This window comes from Zonotrichia albicollis, chromosome Z (genome assembly GCF_047830755.1).
Source record: "Zonotrichia albicollis isolate bZonAlb1 chromosome Z, bZonAlb1.hap1, whole genome shotgun sequence".
Lineage (NCBI taxonomy): Eukaryota > Metazoa > Chordata > Aves > Passeriformes > Passerellidae > Zonotrichia > Zonotrichia albicollis.
The window spans coordinates 54,955,837-54,968,822 of record NC_133860.1 but is presented as its reverse complement, the minus strand read 5'-3'; the positions used below and the strand labels follow the sequence as shown (position 1 = coordinate 54,968,822).

General features: G+C 36.6%; 1 protein-coding gene across 2 annotated transcripts in view; it reads left to right on the top strand.

Annotated features, from left to right (window-relative positions):
• FRMD3 (FERM domain containing 3) overlaps nt 1-12,986 on the top strand; it is a 133,982-nt gene that overhangs the window by 70,973 nt on the left and 50,023 nt on the right. For both annotated transcript variants that reach the window (XM_074533088.1, XM_074533089.1), the window contains 2 exons: nt 1,121-1,163; nt 10,069-10,147. In XM_074533088.1, coding sequence (XP_074389189.1) covers nt 1,121-1,163; nt 10,069-10,147 — 122 coding nt within the window. The remainder of the gene's footprint in view (nt 1-1,120; nt 1,164-10,068; nt 10,148-12,986) is intronic.

Genomic DNA, 12,986 nt, shown 5'->3' with positions numbered 1-12,986 from the left:
ATTGGCGGTTATCCTGACTGCACCTGAATTCTTGAGGTGTCATAATTTTTAAAGTAATAATTTTCTGTCAGATATTAACAACCCCTACAAAATATCTACCCCTGGCCTTTCTCTGTAGTAGAATTGCTACAGGCTATGAAGAGAAATGGTAGCCCATGTTTTAGGATCCAATATTTTAAGTATTGGACATTGTTTAATAAATGCTACATTTTCTTTTTGCAGTTGACCAAAGGGTTTTAGGGCTAGAATGAAAGGGTTAAAAATGAAACCCCTTAGTGCAAGGCCTTCCAGTGTTGAATGCTGTGCTTTTCGACCAGCTGCTTCCACAGCACAAATCTCATTTTACTGTGGAGATTTTTGCTTAAATGAAAAATACTAATACAAAGGCTGCTGGCTGTGGTCTGAAGTGGCACTTGAATATCAGCATGTTCTTTTGTCTGACAAAACATCCTCCTGAGCAGGTCAGCTAGTGCTAGCAGGGGATATGCTAAGGCTCTTAACTAAAGTGTGAGCCTTACTTATTTTCCTGCCAAAAGCATCTTTTCCTGTAAATTTATGCACCTACTAATAAGCATCCATACCTCTCTTCTGTATATTAGTTATGATTAGGTTATTGTGAACAGAAAAGCGCAATCATTTTCCCTTGAGATTTTTAGTTTTTGCTAGAAGAGAACAATTGCTTGTGTTGTGACTGAAGATATAGTATTTAGACGTCCTTTAGTTTTAAGAAGCATAGAAGACAACACCAATGAAGAGACAGTGTTAAGGTTTCTGAATAGTCTTTCCTACTGTCTGATATGATCATTCTTCTGGAAAAAAAACGTCTAAAAGTATAAGACTAAAATGTCTACTGCAAGCTGAGGACTACAGTCTGTAGTCCCTTAAATATGTCTTTGTAGTCCCTTAAATCTGTCTTATTTCTATTCTCAACTACATCTATTTTACAGGCGCTGGTGATATCAAGTATGCTTATACAGTACAATTCCATTACGGAGGTGTTTTTCTCATTTATGTATGTCTCAGTGAAATAAAATTCCTACTTCTCATTTTTGGTACCATTTACATTTACAAGGCTATTTTTGATTGATATTAACCTCTGCTCTCTGCTTTGTCTTTTCAGCACTGGCTTGAGCCCAACAAGTCCATCTTCAAGCAAATGAAATGTAAGTCTTGAAAGCTCATGCTTTTAAACTTATTTTTAAATAACAGAAGGTTTTCTTGTGCTTCCATGCAGTAATTTGGAATAAGCTTCATTTGTTTCTCAGTGTAAACAGGTCCTTCATGTCAGCACATGAAGGAGTCCTAAAAGCTCCATGCTACCCTGATCTTACCATCTTACAGTGTTCTGCAATCAAAGCTTTTCCTCACTGCCCATGGCTACAGCCAGAGGCCAGCAGACGTGGGACGGCAGATCTGGTCAGAAGACCTGTATGTCCCAGCTCTCATTTTCAGTCAGATGCCATCAGCCACTGGGAGATGGCAATAAAAATGGTGTGTGGCAATTGCTTTTAGGTCTTTTCTGGTTATCCTTCTTTCTGCTGCCCCTTGCTTGCTGAAAATGCAGAACACTGGCTTGAGATCAATGTTACTGTCCAGCAAACTCAAGTACCGTGGGCTAAGAAGTGAGCTTTCTGCTACAGGTAGGGGGGAACTTAAGATCAGTATTTTAAAAAGTGTCTTTAAACCAGGATTGCATTATTTTAATTATTTTATTGAAATGTTGCTGTCTGGCCTATGGTTTCCATCAAATAGTCCAACTGTGAAGACCTCTTCAGGAAACAGAAATGCTTTAGCACTCAGAAGGTTATATGCAGCAGTTCATTTGGCAATTCTGGACAATTGCCATGGCTCATTAGAAGTTGTGTCTTAGCTGTCATTTATCTATCTATCTATCTATCTATCTATCTATCTATCTATCTATCTCTCTCTCTATCTATCTTCTGTCTTATAAAATGAAGGAGAATTTTATCCTCATATTGTTCATATACAGTTTTCTGTTTTAACAAGGAGCCTTTTTGTGGGAGATAATGTATTTGCTTTAAAATGTAGTGAGGCTTAAGAGATTGTCTAATATGCAAAACCAGTTAATACTGGGTGTTGACTAGGAATTTCAAGGAATTTTTCCATTAATGCAGCCATACTACAGTATATGCATGCATGTGTATAAATGCCAATACTCATATATCTGGCATATTCAATATGAACTTTTATGTGTAGTGTTTAGCCAGCTGGAGTACTATCCAGTAATAATTATTTAAGTTTTAAAAAGTCAAATTAGAATGTAGTTGTTCTCCTCAGCAGTGCTAGTAAAGGAAGAAAAGAGGGAAGAACAGAAAAAGTATAAGAATTGTAATTTATATGAATCTCTTGCTTCCTTCTAATGTGTTATCAAAAGTAGAACAGTTTCCTGAATGTATCTTCTGCATTTATGTTACTGCTTTTACCCAACAAAGTATAAGGGCTCATTCCTCTTGTGCACTTTGCAAAGCAGCACATGCAGGGGCTCTGCCAACATATGTGCTGAGAATGTTTTGATGTATTCAAAACAACCTTCCCTGCATAGATAGATGTGACAGATGATAGCCCAAGAATTCCGTAGATGTAGTGATTTGATGGCCTCAACAGAGGATTTCTGTGGCTTTTGAGATAGAATCCTAATCAAAACTCTAAAAACAGATTAATATGTAGCAAAAAGGCAAAATAAAATGCATCTAGCATGAGGTTGTTTATCATAGTGCAAACGTCTTAAGAACAACTGCCAAAGAGAATGAGATGATAACAAAGGATTTTTTTTACCAGCCTTAGGACACAGAAGTTGGATTAACAATTTACGTTTAAAAAGTTGGATTGGCAACTTATATTTAAAAATACTAGCGTAAGTTAACTTTCTCTTATGTCACAGAAGAAAGACTTCAGTTGCTACAATAACCCTTTAAGGAAAAAAAAATAGAACTATGTATATATATTTTGTACATGTGTAGAATCCATGAAGATTATGCTCCCACAGGTTTCAAGGACATTTTTTGTATGAATTTGGCATCAAGAACCTTTTGACTTATGTTTCTAAAAGTAGGCTATATTAAGGTAGAAAACCAAAAAATTTCTAAAGGAACAGGGTTAACTCATAGTTGATCTAGAAATATTCGGTTTACTATGAAAAGATTTAAACTCAGAAGAAGAAATTATTGATACTCACTTGCAAAACTTTCCAGTGTCAGGTGACACAAGTGAGGACTGGAATTAGTAGAAGGTGAAAAGTCTAAAAACTGAAGCAATGAAGTGACTGGTTAATAGCACATATGTTATGTATACATGACTCCTGGGAGAAGTAGTGGCAGAAAGCTATTCACAGTGACTGTAGTAAATGGAAGTTTCCTTTTATTTCTTTGCATTAAGAAATTCAGGAAAAAATGAAAAATTTTCTGTGATAATCAAAAAGTTCTAAATTCAGTTCAATGTTTAGATTTATGTAAACTTGTGAAGCACTTGCATACGTGCAGAAAAAATTTCAAAAATGTTTTGTTCTTGAGCTCAGCTATCATTTGTGTGGAATTCCCTTTTCCTCCACCACAGCAGCAGCAGGATTTTCAGTCTATTTATTCATGCAGCTCAATATTGACAAATATTTGGAGCAGAAAAAGTTCGACTAGTAGAAGTATTCTAGTGTACATTTTATTAGGTACTAGCTTTCATGGGCCTCAGTAGTACATTAATCATTCAGGCATAATCCCTCTATAATCAGGTTGTAGAGAACTCATAATCTGGCAACAGTACATCTCTGTCTGTAAACAAAGGATGTTTTTTCTTTGAACCTCTGATGTGTTCATAGGATCTTGTGTGATATGCTACAATTTCAATTTCTTTGGCTTTGGAAAAAATTGCTTTAAATTCATATTTAGTAGCTGGTATATGACAGGAAGAATTGTCTAAAATTTTCTATCTTGTCTTATTACATATGAAACTATATTTAAATGCATTTCTGGTGCCACACAAAAAGAATGAAGGCATGGTATCTTTTTTGTCTCACCATCTACCTCTGTATTTTTCATTGTCATTGTAATGTTTATGTCTTAACATGAAGTGTAAGTCTGTGCCTCAGCCATTTTTACCACTGATTTTGCCTGAAAGGGAAAAATTCAGTTTCTGAGAAATGTCCTGAACCACTGCCAGTCTTGTTTGTACAAATTGAAGCCAATTGGTGACCAGCAGCTGAAAGCAGTGTGTTTCCAACAGTGTGACAGAAAACTCTCTGGAAGGCTGCCCAAGGAAGCCGTATCTTTGTGGTTCAGGATACAGAACTTCTAAAAGAAACTTCTGTTCTTGGCATGTTTTTGTGTATACTGTTATCTCTCCCAAATGCTGACAGTAAAGTTCTCTGTTTGGCAATGTTGTTGCTTATTTTCTGTCTAGGAATGTTACGGTGTAAAACCTGAGTCACATCAGCACTAATGTTTAAGTAAAGAAGAGTTTTCCCATGCACTTTCTCTCCTGAGGGTTTTTTTTTATTACTCTTAAAGATTATTCTGCCTAGTAATATGCAGCTCTCCTGCAACCTGCTTAGTGGGAAATATCCAAATATTTTGTGGGTTTTGTTCTTGATGACAGTGAGACAGAATAATTTCTGTTCCTCTGACATGCAGGCATTCTAAATTTTCATGTTTTTCTTGTTGCCTTGCATAAACGAAAGAGAGTAGGTTTAGATTACATATTAGGGAAAAATTTTTTCATGTGAGGGTGGTGAGGCACTGGAACATGTTCCTCAGAAAGGTAATAGGTGTCCTGTTCTTGGAGGTGCTCAAGGCCAGGTTGTAACCTGGTCCAGTGCAAGCTGTTCCTGCCCATGGCAGCAAGGTTTGGAACTCAATGACCTTTACAGTCTCTTCAAACCCAAAGCACTCTATGATTCTATGATCTAAAAGAGTAATGCTACAAAGATGTTCTCCTATATCAGGTCATTGGAATTTTTCAATTAATTTCCATGATCTCTAATGCTGTCCTAAAACCTGAGAGGAGATGGAATGAACCAGGTTGATCTCAGCACAAATGTAAAGAAAAGTTTAATCAAATGTGAGATTAATATATACATATATACATGTATACATATATACGTGTATACATATATACATATATACATGTATACATATATACATATATACATATATACATATATACATATATACATATATACATATATACATATATACATATATACATATATACAAAAATACAAAAATACAAAAATACATATATACAAAAATACAAAAATACATATACACATATACAATGAAAAATTCATAAATACATATACAACGGGAGTTTTGTGTGATCCTTCAGGCACTAATATGAATGCTGTGTATTCTATAATCCTCATGAATATTTCATAACAGCATTTTAAGCTTTATTATAAACACTTGACAAAAATCCACCTTGCCCTGTGTTGCTCAGTAACTAATGAGTGCAATGTGGGATAGCCCTAATTTGACATTTATGATAGATCAGGTATCCCTTATGCATAAAAACACTGAATAACGTGCTACCTGTCTTTAAAATGCTCAGCAAGGAATATGGATAAAGAGCTGACTCTTCTGGAAAGGAAACAGGCATATGGAAACAACTATGTACATCTTAACGGTTTCCCAGAGATGCTTCTGCAGAGATAGTGAACATGAAGACTATTTGAGTGTAATATTTTTTCTTGCTAACCCTAACCCTAACCCTAACCCTAACCCTAACCCTAACCCTAACCCTAACCCTAACCCTAACCCTTAGCTTGTTTGTTTCTTAAATTTCGCTAACTTTTTGTAGTAATCTGTAATTCAGAGAATATGTAACAACAAGGAGAGATGAAGGAAGTATTCTGCAAAGTTGCATTCTCAGGACTATGAAGATAATTTGAACATCTAATTTTGGATTTCAATATCCATGTGTAATTCATGTACAGATGTTCATGTACACTGACAGTGCAGTGCATTATAGAACATAACATTTGTGCTTGGTGAAAAGAAAATTGTGAAAAACAAACTTTCCAAAAAGCATCAGCTGAGAATCTTCCATCTTTATGTATTTGGTTGACACTTGTAAAATTTCAATCAAGTTTTTCAACAGCTTTTAAAAACTATTTTCATCTTTCATAGTGTTGTGTTTAACCCCAGCTAGCAACTGGCCTCATGCAGGCACTCTCTCAGTCCCCCACCATCAGGATCTTGGAGAGAAGGGTAAAAGCTGGAAAACCCGTGGTTATGACAAAGAAAATTTAATATGGAAGGGAAAAGCACACACAAGCAAAGCAAAACTCGGTATTCATTCAGCTCTTCCCATGGGCAGGCAGGTGTTCAACCATCCGCAGGACAGTAGGGCCACACCACATGTAGCAGTGACTTGGGAAGACAATTGCTCCAGAAGTCTCCCCTTCCTCTTTCTTTCTCCTACTTTATATAATGCACATGATGACATGTCATCTGGCATATTCCTTTGGTCGGCAGAGGTCATCCATCCTGTCTGTGTCTCCTCCCAAATTCCCATGCACTCATAGTCTCCTCACCAGGGTGTCAGCACGAAAAACTTCTCTGTATTATCAACCCTGTGCTCAACACAAATGCAAAACACAGCCCCATACAAGCCACTGCAAAGAAAATTAACACTACTCCAGCCAAAATCAGCACACATAAATATTTTATTCTTTTTTCAGATTCTTTTTTTATGAAGAAAATGGTAATACAAATGTGTGGGGCTTTTTTGTAGGGTGCTTAAAAATAGTTCATGTGAGACTCAGTCCCTTACTTACTGATTTCTGTACCAAGGGAGGCATCTCCCATATTCCTCTTTGTTCTTGTCATGGTGTTGTAGGTTTGGGAGTACTTTAGGGAGATCCTTCCTTTTTGATGTACATAGAATACTGTATCTTAGTTAAATGTAAATGAAATAAAATTTGAAAACATACAGCCAGTTGCCTTGAAAACTATGCTCTGTGTGTAGCTCCTTCATGAGCATTTAGATCATGACTTGTTTCAGCATTTAACATAATTTAAATGATTTTATTTGTACTTTTTCTTTCACCTCTTACGTACTGTTAGCATATAAACTGGCAAATTGATGGTTCTGCTTCAACGGAGTTTGCTGTCAATACTATTCTCCACAATAAAGTCCTTTGAAATCGTTGTAATTGTGAATGGCTTTTAGTGAGAAAGTGAACTCAGATAGTAGGAAATTCTGACAGAGCCTCAGGCATTTTGCTATGCCTGCTGCTTCTTATCTGAGAGATAAAGGACCCTCTGAAAGAAAAGACTTATAAGAAATAGCTACTAAAAAACTGATTATGTGACTTGATAGTTTTTTGTGTTGATGAAATATGCTTCTGCAATTCTGCTCTATTTTGGGAAGGTTTGTTGTTAATGTCTCCACTTTAATATGGAAGTGGTCAAAAGTAATTTTACTTTCAAGGAATTGAGAAATTATCTGGCTTGACAATCACATCTCTTGAGCTGATAAAATTCAATGCCTGTCTTGGTTTCCGCTATGAGAAATCAGAGAGAGAACATGAAGTCCTCATGCATGTTTCCCCAGTATGGTAAAATGTATGAGAAAAAGGCCTTGCTAAACATTTACATATCATCAAATGCCTGTTTGGAAGAACATTAGGCTTATGATCTACCTTAAAATTAAGATGGAGGGTAAAGTGGATATCTCTGGGAGTTCCCTTCTTCCCCATTCAAATGTTCATTGAGGCTGGTTTTCCAGCTGAGAGTAAGGAACAGAAAAAGAGGCTCTCCTGTAATTGCAGGGAACCCTTTTATCTCCACAGATTAATTAGATGGATAGATTCATATTCTTTTTACCATTTCAAATTGCAAGTTGTTTTTGTTCCATTCTTGCACAGCAATAGAGAAGGGATCTTGGCTTAGCAGGCTGCAGCAGACTTGTATATTATTGCTGCACTGCTGAGGAGGAATATTGTTACAGGAGCTTGAGTCTAGAAAAAGATTTGAGAAATAGCCTTTAAGCTGCCTTGACAAATCCCCTGCATGTCCTGTGCATTGGTGTGTACTTCTGTCACATACTGTTCTTCTGCTCAAGTAAAACATTTCCTACTTTAACCTTTCCTATGAATGTAGGCTATTTTTATAGTGCAGTGAATGCCATCATTTCCTCACCGTGATACTCTTTGCATACAGGGCAGCTGATACTTTTATGTGTTTATCATATACTGCCAGAATGAACTTTTTTATTTATTTATTTTTACCACTGATAAATTTTCCTTTTTTTTTTTTTTTTTTTTAATTTACATCTGGAAAATTGGGTGAAATTCAGTACATTTTTGGAGTCTTGCAGTAGGCTTGTATATGCTATGGCCCTGAAGACATATGCATTAACTATTCTTATGTCTTCATTGCTATTTCCAAACTAATTCTAAATCTGCCAAAACATTTAAAAGTGAGAGGTTTTTTCTTTTGTTCTCCCCAGGGGAAGAGCTCTTGCTTGTTTAATACAGGCTGTCTCTCCTGTCACATTTTTAAACTGGAACAGTATTCCAAAATTTTCCTCCCTTAATAGTTTTAACATGACTATTGAAGAGTGACAGAAACATTTAAGATTACTTAAGTTATCCTTTGTTGTGTCCAGGCAACATACTCCTTAGTGAGTTTCTGCATGGATGCTTTCCTTTCTGGGACAGTGAATTCACTTTACCTTCTAGTTTGCTTTTGCAGGGCAGTTAAGACATAACAATGTCTTCTGTTTTGCAGTCACTGCAAGACAATGCTGCAGTCATATTTAGGACAGCAAAGCCCACAGAAAACAGACTGAGTGTTTCTCTAGCTTTCAGACAGCTTTTCCAGATATGAAAACTGTGAAAGTTCAAGCCATCTCTAGAGAACAACAAAGGCTTAATTTTTTTCTTTTTTTTTCTTATTTTCCCTTTAATTTCTATTTATTCTATTTATTGTTGATTACTTGCTTTTTTCTTTTCCTGTATTTTTCATATTTCCATTCCCATCCCTTCTGAAATTCCTCCTTGTGTCTTAAATGAATGGTTATTTAAACAAGGAAAAAAAATTAAATCAGCAGTTTTTGTGGAAACTGACTGTACTTAAAATAAGTACAATGTGAGATTTTAAAAGGAGAAAATATTCCTTTATCTTCAAGAAGAGTTGAGTCTTTCAAAAGATACCAACCATAACAAAAGATTTAACTAATTTTTATTTTCTATTGCTGTTGTACATCACATGGAACTGTGTGATATCTAGGGATGTGTTTCTGAAACACTGCAGCATACACGTAGATACTGCAGTCAGAGTAGCTTGAAGAGTATCATGATTGTTGAACAAATCACCACATGAAGTTTATACAAGCCTTTGAACTGGTGAGCTTAAGATGGTACAGTAAATTGTTCTAGTAGCTTACTAATTACTGTTATAATTTACAATTTAAAAAAGAAATTAATTATTTCACCTGGTAATGTCTTCGATTTTCTCTGTAATTTTTTCTTGCCCTTTTCTTCTGCTTTCCCTTTCCCTGCTGTAAAAGCACAATCTCTTCAAGGTTTTGGAAATTTAAAATTGTCTGTGTAATTGAGAATATACCAAGACCAAAATATATTAAAACTAATTAGAATATTGTAGATCTGCACTTTGCTCTAAATTGAAGTGCCCGAGAGGCACTGATTGCAAAATTGAAATATTTCCTGTTACTGTGATCCTTTTCTCTTTCTCCTTTCCCCTTTCTTTTTCCCCTCTTTCTTTTGTATTGGAAGGATTGTACATCAGGCCTGGCATTGATATCATTGGTCAGAGTTGGGTACTATAAACTTATTAAATACTGGGAACAGAAATACTTCTACTGTCTTTAGTTTCATTACCTAAATGGTTTCTTCAATTTTGTAGTATTATCATCGCTTACTGCTTATCATTTGCCAAAAAGACCACCCCAAAATAAAGCATATATAATAATGCCCTTGTTTGAATCTTGGCCCAAACTAACCATTGGTAAGTGACTTTAAGGTCACTCCTTCAGAGTGGCTTAAGCAATGTTTGTTTTCTATGATTCTCATGTTTTTTCTTTTTAATGTTTCAGCTCATCCACCATATACCATGTGCTTTAGAGTGAAATTCTATCCACATGAACCCTTGAAGATTAAAGAAGAGCTCACCAGGTATTATTTGTTTTGTTTTGTTTTGTTTTGTGTTGTTTTGGGCTTTTTCCTTTTTTTTTTTTTGGTCCTTTTTTAGTCTGTGCATTTAATGTGCTTTGCTAATAAGTTCAAGAAAAGGCAGATTGTTGTCTAGGGTATGGTTCTCACTATTTCTGATAAAATTAGCATAGGCTGGCATTTCCAATACTGATCTTCTGTGTACTGTGATACCTATAGATTTTAAAGCAGTTTAAAGGAAGTCTTCTATAACATACAGACAATTAGTTATGCTATACAAGAACTTGAAATGAAGTTCAAAAATGAAGCAATGATGAAATGACTGGGCAAAATTAACCCTGGTTCTTTCCCTGGCAGGGATAAGTTCCCTTCCCTTCCCTTCCCTTCCCTTCCCTTCCCTTCCCTTCCCTTCCCTTCCCTTCCCTTCCCTTCCCTTCCCTTCCCTTCCCTTCCCTTCCCTTCCCTTCCCTTCCCTTCCCTTCCCTTCCCTTCCCTTCCCTTCCCTTCCCTTCCCTTCCCTTCCCTTCCCTTCCCTTCCCTTCCCTTCCCTTCCCTTCCCTTCCCTTCCCTTCCCTTCCCTTCCCTTCCCTTCCCTTCCCTTCCCTTCCCTTCCCTTCCCTTCCCTTCCCTTCCCTTCCCTTCCCTTCCCTTCCCTTCCCTTCCCTTCCCTTCCCTTCCCTTCCCTTCCCTTCCCTTCCCTTCCCTTCCCTTCCCTTCCCTTCCCTTCCCCTCTTTTGCTTTCTGTTTTCTTTCCTTCCCTTCCCTTTCTTCCCCCCGCCATATAATCTGGAAGGTTTAATTCAGACCTGACTATTTCAAGATGTTTATGCATAGTCTCCCTTATTTTTCTCTTGGGTGTATCTTTAGGATCACAAATAAGACAATCTTTTCAAATTAATGACAGACCTTAAACTGATACAGAGGTGCAATATATGCATATTTTTCAAGTACAGCTGCTCTGGAGGGTAAGAATTCTTGCTGCTTATGTTGGAATTTTGAAAATTTTTTTGTGAAAACAGAGTTATACAACAGCTTAGCTGTGCTTAATGAATGGGAGCTCTGTCCTTCCTACCAGCCATTGTGAATATTCTGTTGCTCTGGACACAAGAAGGGTACGTTGTGAGGGAAATGCAGGAAAGTAGCTCTTTTGAGCTCTGTACCAGCTGTGCAGGACTGTGTATGTGCTTTACCCGCTTGCTGGAGAGCAGGCACGCTGCTGACTGCTGGCAGTGCCTCGGCATCCGCTGCCTCGGCTCTTGGTTGATTCTTTCCCCAAGCACTGCATGTGCTTGTGCTCACAAGTGGGGATCCCATTGTCACTGGCCTCACACTGAAAGTTTCAGAAACAGGTTATGTTCTGCTGAATGGTGCATTTGTAGTTTGTATAGAACAGCTGGGGCATGCTGTTATTTTATAGCTATTTATCTTGGATGAAATACTGGAACTGTACAGCTGAGTGAACAGGTTGTAAACCAGGCAGTCAATGGATTTTCAATATTTGCTACTGTTTGTCCTTGGATGAACATTTTACCTTTTATGATCCAGAGTATGATTGTATAGTCCTTTCTCATTCAAGAGTCTAAATTAATTGGCTTTTAAAAAATCTGGATATCCTCCCAGGATAAGTTTTATTGAAATATAAAGCACCAAGAATTCGCTCACTGATGGTTGTTGTGCTGTGAGTATGTTTTAGTCTTTGCTGGGATATTTCAAATAAATTTTTCAAGTGAAGTTGTTGCGTGAAAAATGTGTTACAGTCTTTTATAAAAACTAATACCATTAAGAACTTAAAAAGGAGAAATAATTAGAGGCATCATTTATTCAACATGCTTTTGTATATGATCATCCTAATAGTTTCTCAATGTTGTTATTTGGGAAGCTTTGCTTCATCTCTGCCATATGTCTTACACAATAAATAAAATACAGAAAATGCTCCTGAAATGAGCAAGTGAAGTGCAGTCATGCAACCCATCTCTGAGAATTTGCTTCATGACCAAAGCAGAGGGTCAGATTCTAGGTGATGCTCTAGATTGGCTGGAGTTATTTTTCTTTTTTCTTGAATTGCAATGATTGGTGAAATTCAAGTAGAAGAGTGTTCATTAACATTTTAGAGAGGACAGTTGTGAAACCTTGAGGACTAGTTCTTCTAGTCCTACTAGTCTTCTATTTCTTCTAGAGGCTTCTTGGTAGACTTTTGCATTGCCTTTTTTTTTTTTTTAGTTGCTGTGTTCACTTGACAATCATATTTTTGCTGGGTGTTCTTAAGATGTTTTGAAAATAAATTAATAATATTGTCACCCTTTGACTTAAAAACAATCAGTACTTTGCAGCTGTATGTACAGTCAACTGAGTGAGATTAATAGTGTTTTGCATTTCTGTCATTGTCCGTGCCTAAGGATGTCAGAGCTGCTCTGTCACTTCTTTGGCTGGGTGGAAATCTGATGGGTGTCTGTGGTCCCCATTTAAATAATGAAATTAAGTAAGATATTCTATCACATTGCCATACTACTCTTTGTTTCAGAACATTGATTAACCCTGTGGTTAATGCCTCATATGGATTATGGTCAATGCAGTCTTTTTAAAAGCTTTATAGGAATAAATCTTTAATGAAGCATCTTAGAGACATCAGAGAGACTTACAGGTCTTAAAAAGAACTGCTTTTCTAACTCTTCCATAGAAAAAGCTGATGTGAAAAAAATCATCTGTTCAGTACATTAAGCTTTGTGTCTATGGGGTAAAGGTTTGATTTCTGTGAAACCAGTTTAACATTAACATACTATTCAGCATTTAGACATCACTTGCAGCAAGAAAATTTAAGAGTTATCCCCTCAGATTACTGATG